The 13,004-nt window shown below is 18.1% G+C and overlaps 5 protein-coding genes across 5 annotated transcripts in view; 3 read left to right on the top strand and 2 right to left on the bottom strand.

Moving 5' to 3' along the window:
- Positions 1–450: 450 nt before the first annotated feature.
- Positions 451–3,849, top strand: PF3D7_1445100 (histidine--tRNA ligase, putative; the record flags this gene model as incomplete). The annotated part of the gene is made up of 1 exon (XM_001348566.1): positions 451–3,849. One exon carries the CDS (start codon positions 451–453, stop codon positions 3,847–3,849), a length of 3,399 nt encoding a protein of 1,132 aa, XP_001348602.1.
- A 1,263-nt stretch (positions 3,850–5,112) lies between these two features.
- On the top strand, positions 5,113–6,333 carry PF3D7_1445000 (prolyl hydroxylase-like protein, putative; the record flags this gene model as incomplete). The annotated part of the gene is made up of 1 exon (XM_001348565.1): positions 5,113–6,333. The coding sequence occupies one exon, from the start codon at positions 5,113–5,115 to the stop codon at positions 6,331–6,333; it is 1,221 nt and encodes a 406-aa protein (XP_001348601.1).
- A 338-nt stretch (positions 6,334–6,671) lies between these two features.
- PF3D7_1444900 (conserved protein, unknown function) lies at positions 6,672–7,190 on the bottom strand (the record flags this gene model as incomplete). The annotated part of the gene is made up of 1 exon (XM_001348564.1): positions 6,672–7,190. One exon carries the CDS (start codon positions 7,188–7,190, stop codon positions 6,672–6,674), a length of 519 nt encoding a protein of 172 aa, XP_001348600.1.
- A 2,697-nt stretch (positions 7,191–9,887) lies between these two features.
- On the top strand, positions 9,888–11,464 carry PF3D7_1444800 (fructose-bisphosphate aldolase; the record flags this gene model as incomplete). Its single annotated transcript, XM_001348563.3, has 2 exons — positions 9,888–9,890; positions 10,358–11,464. 2 exons carry the CDS (start codon positions 9,888–9,890, stop codon positions 11,462–11,464), a joined length of 1,110 nt encoding a protein of 369 aa, XP_001348599.1.
- A 1,134-nt stretch (positions 11,465–12,598) lies between these two features.
- Positions 12,599–13,004, bottom strand: part of PF3D7_1444700 (shikimate dehydrogenase, putative) — a gene marked incomplete at both ends in the record, with an annotated part of 947 nt that continues 541 nt past the window's right edge. Inside the window, 3 exons of the mRNA XM_001348562.2 lie at positions 12,599–12,617; positions 12,788–12,850; positions 12,963–13,004. The exon at positions 12,963–13,004 is cut by the window's right edge and continues 52 nt beyond it. Of these exons, the coding sequence (XP_001348598.2) occupies positions 12,599–12,617; positions 12,788–12,850; positions 12,963–13,004 (124 nt within the window). The remainder of the gene's footprint in view (positions 12,618–12,787; positions 12,851–12,962) is intronic.

Genomic DNA, 13,004 nt, shown 5'->3' with positions numbered 1-13,004 from the left:
TATATATTTATTTATTTATGTATTTATGTATTTTTTTATTGTATTATATTATATATGTATATTTTTATGTTCATATTCTCAACTTGAAATATAAATATATTTTTAAATATATATAATATATCCTGTTTGTATAAATATATATATTATTTATTTTATTTTGTATTTATTTTTTATTAAGTCATAAGTTATTGTAAATTTTCCAAATAAAAACAAAATATATGTATTTTTGTTTTATTATGGTTTTTTTTTTTTTTTTTTTTACATTTAACACCTAATATATTTTATTTTATTTTATTTTATTTTATTTTATTTTAATATTTTTTTTTTTTTTTTTTTTTTTTTTTTTTTTTTATGTCTGTTAAGTATTTTATTTTTTCTAGAACCGTAAAGAATAAAAATAGTATATTATTATTTCCCAAATTGAATTTTTTTTTTTTTAATATATCAAAAATGAGTATAAGTATTTACAAAAGTAAAGTATTCAATAGCAAGGATATTGTGGATATTAGCATCCATGAAAAAAATTTGAAAGTAGAGCCTTCCAGCTTTAAAGATTGTTTTTATAGATTGAATGATAAAAGAATAAATATTGACGAATTAGAAAATAAAATAGAATATCACTTATTAAATGATGAAATTAGGAACAATAATAATAATAATTATGATAATAGTGTGAAGAAAGAATATATTGTTGAAAAAGATCAAAATGATGAGAAATGTAATAATAAAAAAACAAATGTTTTTGATATAAAATTAAATAATGATTTAAATTATAATATGCATTTAACATCTAATAATTTAGAAGAAATAAAATGTTTGTATTTTTTCTTTTTAATTAATATTTTAAGATTTAAAAATAATTTAGATCTAAATGTTATTCGAAGTATATGTACTCATATTAATAATATTTCAAATAATGACAAGAACAATAATCAATATATGTGTATTGATAAGATAAAAGAAAATTGTTTGTATAGTTTAAAATTAAAAGATTTTTTTGTTTCTGTTTTAAAACAATGTGGTAAGAATGAATATAATTTGAATGATTTTAATAGATCTATACATATAGTTATTGAAAAGAGTAGTGTCATATTTTTGAATACTTATAAAATTGTTTCTTCTTGTAAATATTTAACTTGCTGTTTTGCCAATCTTTTAGAAATTTTTAATTTAAATTATGATATTTTGTTTATGAATTCATTTAATAATAATATAAATAATAGTAATATCAAATCTATTAATAACATAGTATCGAATTTAAAATGGATGTTACATGATTCAAAAATTGAAAAAAATTCAAACTTATCAAAAAAGTTTAGTTCGAACATTTTGTTATATATCTATACGCAAAGTAAATTGACCGATGAATGTGAATATTTTATGAATCTTATTAATCAAAATTTTAAAAATTCAATTGAATCCTTTACTCATGAATATAACGAAGAAATGACATCCATTGATACTTATATTAATATTTTGTGTAATAATATGAATCAAACATTTTATATATATATAGACAATTTATTAAACATGTGTAAAAATATTATGCCATTATATATAGAAAAATTAAATGAATTTTTGTTATCTGAAGAAAGAATTATTACTCATAATGTAAATTTTAAAAAGCCCCCGGTTGACGGAATTATTTTAAAAGATATGGAAAAACAGGAGGATGAACATAAAGGTGACATTAAATTAAATCTTGTAAATATATATGAAAAGAATATATTAGATAAAATTGAATTAATGTTTAAACAAATAAGTGAACAAGTACAAAAGAATAATCTACCTAATTCTGATATAATATGTAATCAAAAAGAAAATGATAATACTCCTAAAAATCAATATAGATACCTGAATAATAGTCCTGTTGAAATGTTAAAAAAATTGAATTGTGTATTTATAAATGTTACTCATCTTATTACAGATATAATCATGCATCTTAATATTTTGAATGATATACGAGCATATAACAAGGCGATTTCGCAACATATGAAGCAGAAAAAAGTATCTAGTTGTGTACATAATGTCGGTGTAGGTTGTAATGAATTTAAGAATTTCTTATACTCATTTTTATCAAGTGAAAATAATATATTATTAAATAAATCCTATGTAAATAAAGATAAAAAACTTGTTACTTCCCATTTTTATGATTTTCTTGAAAAATATTTCTCACCATATAAATATGAAGAAGAATTAAATGAAATATTATTACCTAAAAATATTAACTTTAATTTAAAAACAGCTAAAGGATGTAAAGATTTTACAGGTGAGGATATGCAATTGAGGAATATATTTTTTGAATATATTAAAAAAAAATTTTTATTACATGGAGCTGTTGAAATAGATACGCCTATATTTGAATTGAAAGAAACCTTAATGAATAAATATGGTGAAGATTCGAAATTAATATTTGATTTAAAAGATCAAGGAGGGGAAAGTTTATCTTTAAGATATGATTTAACTGTACCATTGTATCGTTTTATTAATACAAATAATGTTAGTCATCTTAAAAGATTTCATATAGGAAAGGTATATCGAAGAGATGAACCAAGTATGAATAGAGGACGCTTCCGAGAATTTTACCAATGTGATTTTGATATAGTTGGAAAGTTTGATACACTACGTACAGATTTTCATATATTATATATTTTTTGGGATATCTTATATAATTTAAGAAATGTTCTTGGTAATTTCAAATGTAAATTAAATCATAGAAAAATATTAGAATATATGTTATTATCATGTAATATACATAAAGATAAAGTAAAAACTGTATCTAGTAGTATAGACAAATTAGATAAAATAACTTTTCAACAATTTAGAGATGAGCTATTAAATGATAAAGGAATACATATTGAAGCAATAGATAAAATTGAACAATATATATCTAAGACATTGAGTTTATCACCTTTTCTTGTTATTGAATTTTTAAGAAATGATTTAAAAGAATCAACCCTAAATGAAGAATATAAATTAGAAATACAAAATTGTATAAACCATTTAGAGCAAATATTTGATTTGTTGAAACATTTTAATATGCTTAATCAATTTTCTTTTGATTTATCTTTAGCAAGAGGTTTAGATTATTATACCGGAATCATTTTCGAATTTGTACTACTTTCCGAAACGAATGTAGGTAGTGTAGCTGCAGGGGGAAGATATGATTTTTTAATAAGAAATAAGAGAAGAGAATATCTTCCATCTGTTGGTGCATCGATAGGTATAGAGCGTATAATAACAATTGCTGAAGAATTTATAAGAACGAAAAACTTATTTTGTAAAACAAAAGATGAAACTACAAATAAAGATAACAAAAATAATCATCAAAATCATGTAAATGTTCAAATTGATGAAAATGTTCAAAATAAGAAGAAAACAAATATATCTAATAAGGAAATAAAACCAAAAAGCAGCAACAATAAGAACAACAGTAATAATAGTAATAATAATAATAGTGAGAATAGTAATAAATTAAATATGAAAGATAATGCTGTTGATGTTCTCGTATGTAATATTAAAAAGGATTGCTTCAAAGAAATTGTTGAGTTATGTACAAAATTATGGGAAAATGATATTTCAACAGAATTTACTTATGTCAAAGATCAAAAAATACAAAAACAATTAGTATATGCTCTTGAAAAGCAAATACCACTTGTTCTTATTATAGGAGATGAAATTGAACAAGGTATTGTTAAGTTAAGAGAAATCACTTTAGATAAAGATAAATCAACTGGGGAAAAAGAAATTAACATAAATGATTGTATTCAAGAAATAAAGAAATATTTTACACACAACTGCAAATGGAAACAAAATATTACCAATATTTTATTTGAAAAAAAACAATAATGTTTTAAAAAATATATATCTATATATAATATATATTTTTAGATATTTTTATTATATAATATATACACATCAAAAAAAAAAAAATAAAAAAAATAAAATAAAATAAAAATAAAATAAAAATAGAAAAAATGTTCATGTTATACTTATATTTGTATTTCTTTTTTTTTTTTTTTTTTTGATTTTTTATGTATATATATATATATATATATAGTTTATTATTTTGTATTAATTTATCTTTTTTTTATCTTTTTTTTATCTTTTTTTTTTTTAATCTTTTATCTTCCATCATTATGTAAAACCAATTTATATAAATCATTTAAAAGATTATATAAAATGAACTTTTTTTTAAACATATATTTAAGATATAAAATAAGAATATATATTCCATTTTTGGTCATTTACATGAAAAATACAGTAAAATATTTTCTTCCTGTCCTTCAAATGACGTGTAAGTTCCTTTATGTTTACATAAATAACAAAAAAAAAAAAAAAAAAGAAAAAGAGGGAAATATAATATAATATAAAATAAAATAAAATAAAATAAAAGAAAATAAAAGAAAAAGTTTTGAATAATGATATATAAGTGTTGGAAATATTTTACAAGAATATTTATCATTTAATCTAAAATAATTATATGATAAATTATCAATATATATATGTACATATGTACACCCATATGTATATATTTATTTAATGCCAACCATTAGTTATATGAAAACATTTTTGACATAAAAAAATGTGTCCATACAAAAAAAAAAAATTATATTTCATCATAAATTATATGAAGGAATAGTAATTAAAAATGAAAAATAGAAACTTATGTATGCATGTATGTATATTTTTTTTTTTTTTTTTTTTTTTTTTTTTTTAAATTCATTTATTAATATTTAATATAAAAATATAAAAATGATAAGTTTTTTTTATAAAGTATATTAATAAAAATTTTGTATGTATTATACATGCATATTATTATAATATGGTTTTAATATTATATACATACCTGTTATTTCATTAAATAAATAAATAAATATATATATATATATATATATATATATATATATATTTTTATTTATATATATTTCTACTAATTTTTAAAATATATCCCTAAACGAGCCGATAATTTAATATAAATCATATTATATATTTATTTTAAGACCCTAATATTTTTTTAATTTTTTTTTTTTTTTGTCCAACCCTTATTTTTCAATTTTTTTTTTTTTTTTTTTTTTTTTTTTTTTTTTTTTTTTTTTTTTTTTTTTTCATATGGATATTGTATGGGATAAGGATACAGTCGATAAATTTTACAATTATTTATATGATGTAATAAATTATGAAAAATGTGTAGAACTGGAAAGAAATATAAGGATAGAGACAGGAACAGAAGATAAGCTGAATTTAAAGAATTGCTTATGTTATAATAATGAAAATTGTTCAGAAGAATGTAATAAAATAAATATTAGTAGTTATAAATTTAAAAAAGATGAAGATGATATATTAGGAGAAATAATAGATAATGAAAAGGAAAAAGAAAATATCGAATGTAATATTGGTTTAATTACACAAAGAGTATTTTCTATATATACAAATGTTATTAAGAAAGCAAAATTGGAAGGTACATATAATATTAATTTAGAAACCGATAATTTTATAAGAAGAGATATATTTAGATTAGTATTTCATAAATATATTCTACAAAATACTAGGAATAAAATTAAACAAATTCAATGTAAGGATACGAAAAACATAATTTCTTTAGCAAATCCTTTACATATAAAAGATGTAGAATTAAATAAAATAAATAGTGACACTATAGCAAATTTAATGAATAATTATATAGGTATACAAAAAAATTTTCTTGGAAAACAGTATATGAATCTTATATATAATGAATTAATATTTATAGAATATAATAATCAATTTAATGAATTTAATACGGAATATAAAAATATACGTACAGATTTATTTTGTTGGGCTTATATTACAAGTCTAGATAGAGAAAAACAAAAGGGATTATATAAATTACTAAAAGAATTATCATATTTACCATATGAATTAAATAAAAAAGCAAACTTATCACTACAATTATCTACATTATTTCAATTTTTATATTTCTCACCTAATCATTCCTTTTTAAAAAATCATTCAGATGGTGGTTATGACAATTTAGATAATGGAAAAAAAATTACTTGCATTTATATCCCTTCAGAATATGAACATAATCAAGTGTTAATTAAACTATATAAAAATATAAATACTATTCAAAATAACCAATCAAGAAACGATACTAAAATAAAAAATATAAATGATAATATTTCTTCCAATTTGGAAAATAATAAACCAATACAAGTTATAAAAGCTGAAGGTGATTCTCTTATTTTATTACAAACAAGAAATGTTTCTTATGAAATTTCTATGAGTAAAGAAAAGTTTTTTATGGTCAACCTATGGATACCTGGTCCTGTTTCTGTAGACAAACATATGTAAATTATTAATTTTATATTTAATTCTATTAAATTTTTTATACTCCAAAAAAAAAATATAAAAAAAATAAAATAAAAAAAAAAAAAAAAAAAAAAAAAAAAAAAAATAATTATATAATATGATAAATATATACTTGTGTGTGTATTAAATTTGAAAAATATGTGCATTGTCAAAAATAAACAAAAGGAATTATCAAAAATAATAATCATATGTTAAAATAATGATAAAAAAAAAAAAAAAAAAAAAAAATTAATTAATTATATAAACTATAAGAAAAATATACATAAATATATATTTATTATTATGCAACATTTATATTTTTACATATACAAATGCATATATCATATAGTTCTTCTTTTTTTTCTTATTTTTTTTCTTTTGTTTATATAAAAACTCCAATACATTCCAGCATTTTTTTTTTTTATTCCAATCTTGCCAATTATATTATAGTATTGTTTTTTCCTAACATTTTTTAACCAACTAAATAAAAGGACCTTGTCATTTTTCATACCAACATTTTTGTCATTACAGTAATTTTGAATACATTTGTGATCATCATAATAATTATTATCATTTTTATAGTTATCATTATTTCTATTTTTTATTTTTTTAATGTATGAACAAGCATCCTTTTCTTTATGATATATAAAAGAGTTACATAAAGGAATATAATATATGTTCTTATTATCATATGAACATTTCATATTTTTTTCATTTTTATTTACTGTAAACATTTTTATTATATCTGTATATTTACTTACATTCTTTTGAAATAACTGTAAAGAGCTATAATTAACTCTTCCATACTTTTTATAATAATATTTGCTGGTTAAAAAAATGCCATTTATTTTTTTAATCATTTTAAAAAAAAAAGGAAAGAAATATATGTCAAAACATATTTTCTACATCTCATAATGAAGAATATTATTAATATTTATTTTACTTATTCTGCTTCTTATAAATAAATAAATATATATATATATATGTATGGTTAAAAAATAAAAATATATTTTATTATTATATTTATTATGTTGTGATGAACATTTACACAGAGTATTATAAATTGTTATAATTTTAACAAAAAAAGAAAAATATATATATATATATATATACACGTGTTTACAAAAAAATATAATTATTCTAGTAATAAAATTATAGCCACCTTTTTATTAAATTAAATGTGTAACTAATATATTATGTCAGATATAAATATAAATAAATATATATATATATATATATAATATATATATGTTTATTTATTAATTTAATTTTATTTTTATTATTTTTTTCTTTAAAAATCGAGTTATTTCCTTATTACAAAAAAAAAAAAAAAAAAAAGGTACCGAATTTTTTTTCAACTATTTTTATGTATAACATTATATTGACATTATAAGAACAATATAATAAACCTCGGAAATAAATCTATAACAACACAAAACATATTATATGAACTTGTTTCAAAAATATATTCAAACCTATTATTTATTTATTTTATTTATTTATTTTTTATAGGAACCAATTATTATTTATATTATAAATCGGAATAGATATTATACAAGTTCATCTTGGATTTGTAAGACATAAAAATGAAAAATTTTAGCTACAATATCCTTTTAATATGAATAAATAAAAAGGCATTTAAAAAAAATATAATCTTATTTTATATTTTCATATATTATATATATATATATTTTTTTTTTTAATATATGATTTTTCATTTTATATAAAAAAAAATTTTTACGCAAAAAAAATTTTTTTTATAAATCAATACTTTTTTGGGTACATAAATATATATATATATATATATATATATATATATATATCATATGTATGATGTATTTGTATATGTATATTTTTCTTTCTCATAAGGCTCATTATTAATCCAAAAAATATATACATTATAATCCATATATTATATATATATATATATATATATATATATATATATATAAATGTATATATGTTTTTTATTCAATATGTTTTACTAATATTTTTAATATATAGATTTATAGGTAATTATATTCAATTTTTATTTTTTCTTGGAACATTACATTAAATTTACATGCATTTATTTTATTTTCAAAATTTTGTAAATATATAAAATAAATAAATATATATTATATATATATATATATATATAATATGTTATTTAATTATTAATGTCCAATTCTTCATATATTATTTTATTTTTTATTATATTATTTTATTTTATTATATTACTTTATTTTTTGTTATATTATTTAATATAATAATTAATTTATATTTTACATGATAACATAATGTTCATAATGAAGTTACATTTTCATCACTATTTACCATTCTGAAAAATATAGAGCTAATACCTATATATATACATATAATATATATATTCATGTGATTTATAGAAAATAAAAATATTATTTATGTATTTATATATAATATATACAAAATATACTCATGATATATATGAACTATATCTCTTTTTATATATGCAATGTAATATTATTATTATATATCATATAATATATTAATATATTTAATAATAATATATATGATTATTACAATTGTTTTACTAATAAATACAATTAAATATAATAAAATATCATATTGTATAAAACATAATATATAAAAAAAATAATCCTTATATTTTTTTATATATTTTAGTGGATGTATTATATTATTATATATATAATAAAATATTATTTGCTGCATTTATAATAATAATAAAAAAAAAAAAAAAAATAGCTATTTCATTTATATATATATTATAAGAGAAACGTTAATATATATTATATATATTATATATAATTATATATAATTATATATAATTATATTATATTATATAATTTTTTTTTTTTATATTAATTTTGAATTTTCGAATTTTAGTTCTTACATATTTATTATTACTAACTTATATATAAAAAAAAAATAAAATAATGCTTATATATATTTTTTAATTTATTTATATATATATATATATATTTTTTTTTTTTTTATACACACATTAAAATAAAAAAGAAGTATATGTATATATAATATATTATAATATATACGTAAAAGTTATAAAATAATTATACATATGATCTCATTTTTCATATATACTATATTATTATATATAAATTATAAATAATTTAATAACAATAAATTTTAAAATTAAATTTATTAATATTTTAAAAAAACTAGCCTAGTCCTCACTTCAAAAGTATTATATATATAATTTAAAAAAAAAAAAATAAATAAATATAAAAAAGAGATTTTTAGCATCATCATCCAAAAAAAAAAAAAAATAAAATAAATAATATTCAAGTAAATTAATGAAAAAAAAATAAGAGAAAAAAAAATAATAATAATTAAAATAAAATAAAAATAAAGGGAATATTCTCGAAGTAAAATATATTTTTTTAGATTTATTAAAAACATTTTTAATAAATATATATTTTATATATTATTTTATAAATATATATACTAACAAAATATATAATAAAGAAATTTTTATTTTTTTATATACCTAAAAACACCATCACCGAATTTTTTTTTTGAATATTCTTTTTAGCATTTGATATAATATTATTTTGAAAATGGTAAGAATATAAAACATTTAAGAAATAAATAAAAGTACAGTGTTTATATATACCGTATAAATGAATAAGTGTATATATATATATATATATATATATATATTAAATACATTTATATTATTAATTTATACCAATGCATAGTTATATATATATATACTATTATATATGTATTCATTTTATTCTGCTCACATTATTTATGCATATGCTTCCTTTATAATAAATATATTCGTATTAACATTCAAGAAATGAGGACGAAATATTCCTTAATTTACATATGTATTTTTTTATTAATTGAAAAAAAAAAAAAAAATAGTAAAAATAAGTATAGGCATATATTGAATAATGTGCTGTTGAATTGATTTATATATATATATATATATATATATATGTATATTTATTTATATTTATACATATGGGAATATTATATATTTTCCTTTTTTCTTATTTTTATATTTTTATATTTTTTTTAGGCTCATTGCACTGAATATATGAATGCCCCAAAAAAATTACCAGCAGATGTTGCCGAAGAATTAGCAACCACCGCCCAAAAGCTTGTTCAAGCTGGAAAGGGAATTTTAGCTGCTGATGAATCAACACAAACCATTAAGAAAAGATTCGACAACATCAAATTAGAGAACACAATAGAAAACAGAGCTAGCTACAGAGATTTATTATTTGGAACTAAAGGATTAGGAAAATTCATTTCAGGAGCAATTTTATTTGAAGAAACATTATTTCAAAAGAATGAAGCCGGTGTACCAATGGTTAATTTATTACACAATGAAAATATAATTCCAGGTATTAAGGTTGATAAAGGTTTGGTTAACATTCCATGCACAGATGAAGAAAAATCAACTCAAGGTTTAGATGGATTAGCAGAAAGATGCAAAGAGTATTATAAAGCTGGTGCAAGGTTTGCTAAATGGAGAACAGTTTTAGTTATTGACACAGCCAAAGGAAAACCAACTGATTTATCAATTCACGAAACTGCATGGGGATTGGCTAGATATGCATCTATTTGTCAACAAAATAGATTAGTTCCAATTGTTGAACCTGAAATTTTAGCTGATGGACCACACTCAATTGAAGTTTGTGCAGTTGTAACTCAAAAAGTTTTATCATGTGTATTTAAAGCTTTACAAGAAAATGGTGTATTATTAGAAGGTGCATTGTTAAAACCAAACATGGTTACTGCTGGTTATGAATGTACTGCTAAAACCACTACTCAAGATGTTGGTTTCTTAACTGTCAGAACCTTAAGGAGAACTGTACCACCAGCCTTACCAGGTGTTGTATTTTTATCTGGAGGACAATCAGAAGAAGAGGCTTCTGTTAATTTAAATTCAATCAATGCTTTGGGTCCACACCCATGGGCTTTAACCTTCTCTTACGGTAGAGCTTTACAAGCTTCAGTATTGAACACATGGCAAGGAAAGAAAGAAAATGTTGCAAAGGCAAGAGAAGTTTTATTACAAAGAGCTGAAGCCAACTCCTTAGCAACTTATGGTAAATACAAAGGAGGTGCAGGTGGTGAAAATGCAGGTGCTTCATTATATGAAAAGAAATATGTCTATTAAAAACTTCACCAACCAAAAATGAATAATAATAATAATAAATAAATTACTAAATGAATGGTACTATATTTTTAAAAATAAGGGTAATATATTTTCTGTATGTATATATATATATATATATATATATATATACAAAATATGTGAAATTATAAAAAAAAAAAAAAAAAAAAAAAAAAAAATGTAAATATATAAACGAATCAAATGTATATCTACGCATATATAAATATATATTTATTCATATCTCCCTTTTTTAGATGATATATTATAATACCTAAAATTATATATATTTATTTATTATTATTTTATTTATTTAATAATTTTTTTTTATTAGTAAATGATAATAAATTTTTTAAACGTTTTTTCAACGTTTTATTAAATGTGTAAATATAAATATAAATATTATATATATATATATATATATATATATATATATATATATATATATATGTATGTATTTATTTATTTATTTATATATACATACATACCTGTTGACATTCATGTAATATAATAAAGGAACACATGCTTATTTTGTATTATATATCTTACCTTCTACTTTTTAATAAAAAATGTCAAAGGAGGAAATAAAAACTTTTTAATTTAACCAAAAAAATATAATTAATGATGTACACTTATAGATATTGATACAAGAAAAACATTATATATGTTTTTTTTTTTCTTTCTTTTTTTTTTTTTTTTTTTTAATTATAACAAAAAATATTTATTATAATATATAATTTTAAATGAATGATGCAAATTTAATGAGCCATTTTATTTATATTTTAAATAATTATAATAATAACGTACATATATAAAATGGTGATTGAATTTTTTAAATATGGTAGAATTTCATATAATTTAAGAAAAATAAAATTTCTTTTAACATATTAATAAGTTTTATGAGACAAAATAAACACAAAAAAATAAAAAAATAAAATAAGTTATAAAAAATAAAAATATATATATATATATATATATATATACATATATATAATGTTATTAATAAGTTATATATTTATGTTCCTATATATACGAATTATTATTTGGATTATATCAAGATATAGTATTAACTTATTGTATTCCCTTTATATATAATATTTTTTAATTGGGTTTCACATTCATTTACCTCCCTTTTTTATATTATGTGAAAATAATATAGCTGTAGAAGATATGTAATATTTTAAAAACATATAAATTAAAAAGCTTCATTACAAAATAGGGATTATTATATATAATTAATATTAGGAAATATAAAAAAAAAAAAAAATAATAATAATAAATTTATACATATTGTATCATGTACTATATAATTATTTACAAAAAATATACCTTAACATACAGCCCATCCAACAAGGTATAAGACTTTTTTTGGATTCCCTAAATATACCCTTACTAAAAAAAAAAAAAAAAAAAAAAAAAAAAAGTTATAATATATATATATATATATATGTATGTATGTTTGTATGTATGTATGTATGGGCACTTCATATTGTTTAGCTTTTACCTAAATGCTGATGCCACACAACCTGATATAATAGGGGATAAA

The sequence above is a fragment of the Plasmodium falciparum genome, assembly GCF_000002765.6.
Source record: "Plasmodium falciparum 3D7 genome assembly, chromosome: 14".
Lineage (NCBI taxonomy): Eukaryota > Apicomplexa > Aconoidasida > Haemosporida > Plasmodiidae > Plasmodium > Plasmodium falciparum.
The sequence above is the reverse complement of the archived record's forward strand: the minus strand, read 5'-3'. Positions and strand labels throughout refer to the sequence as shown.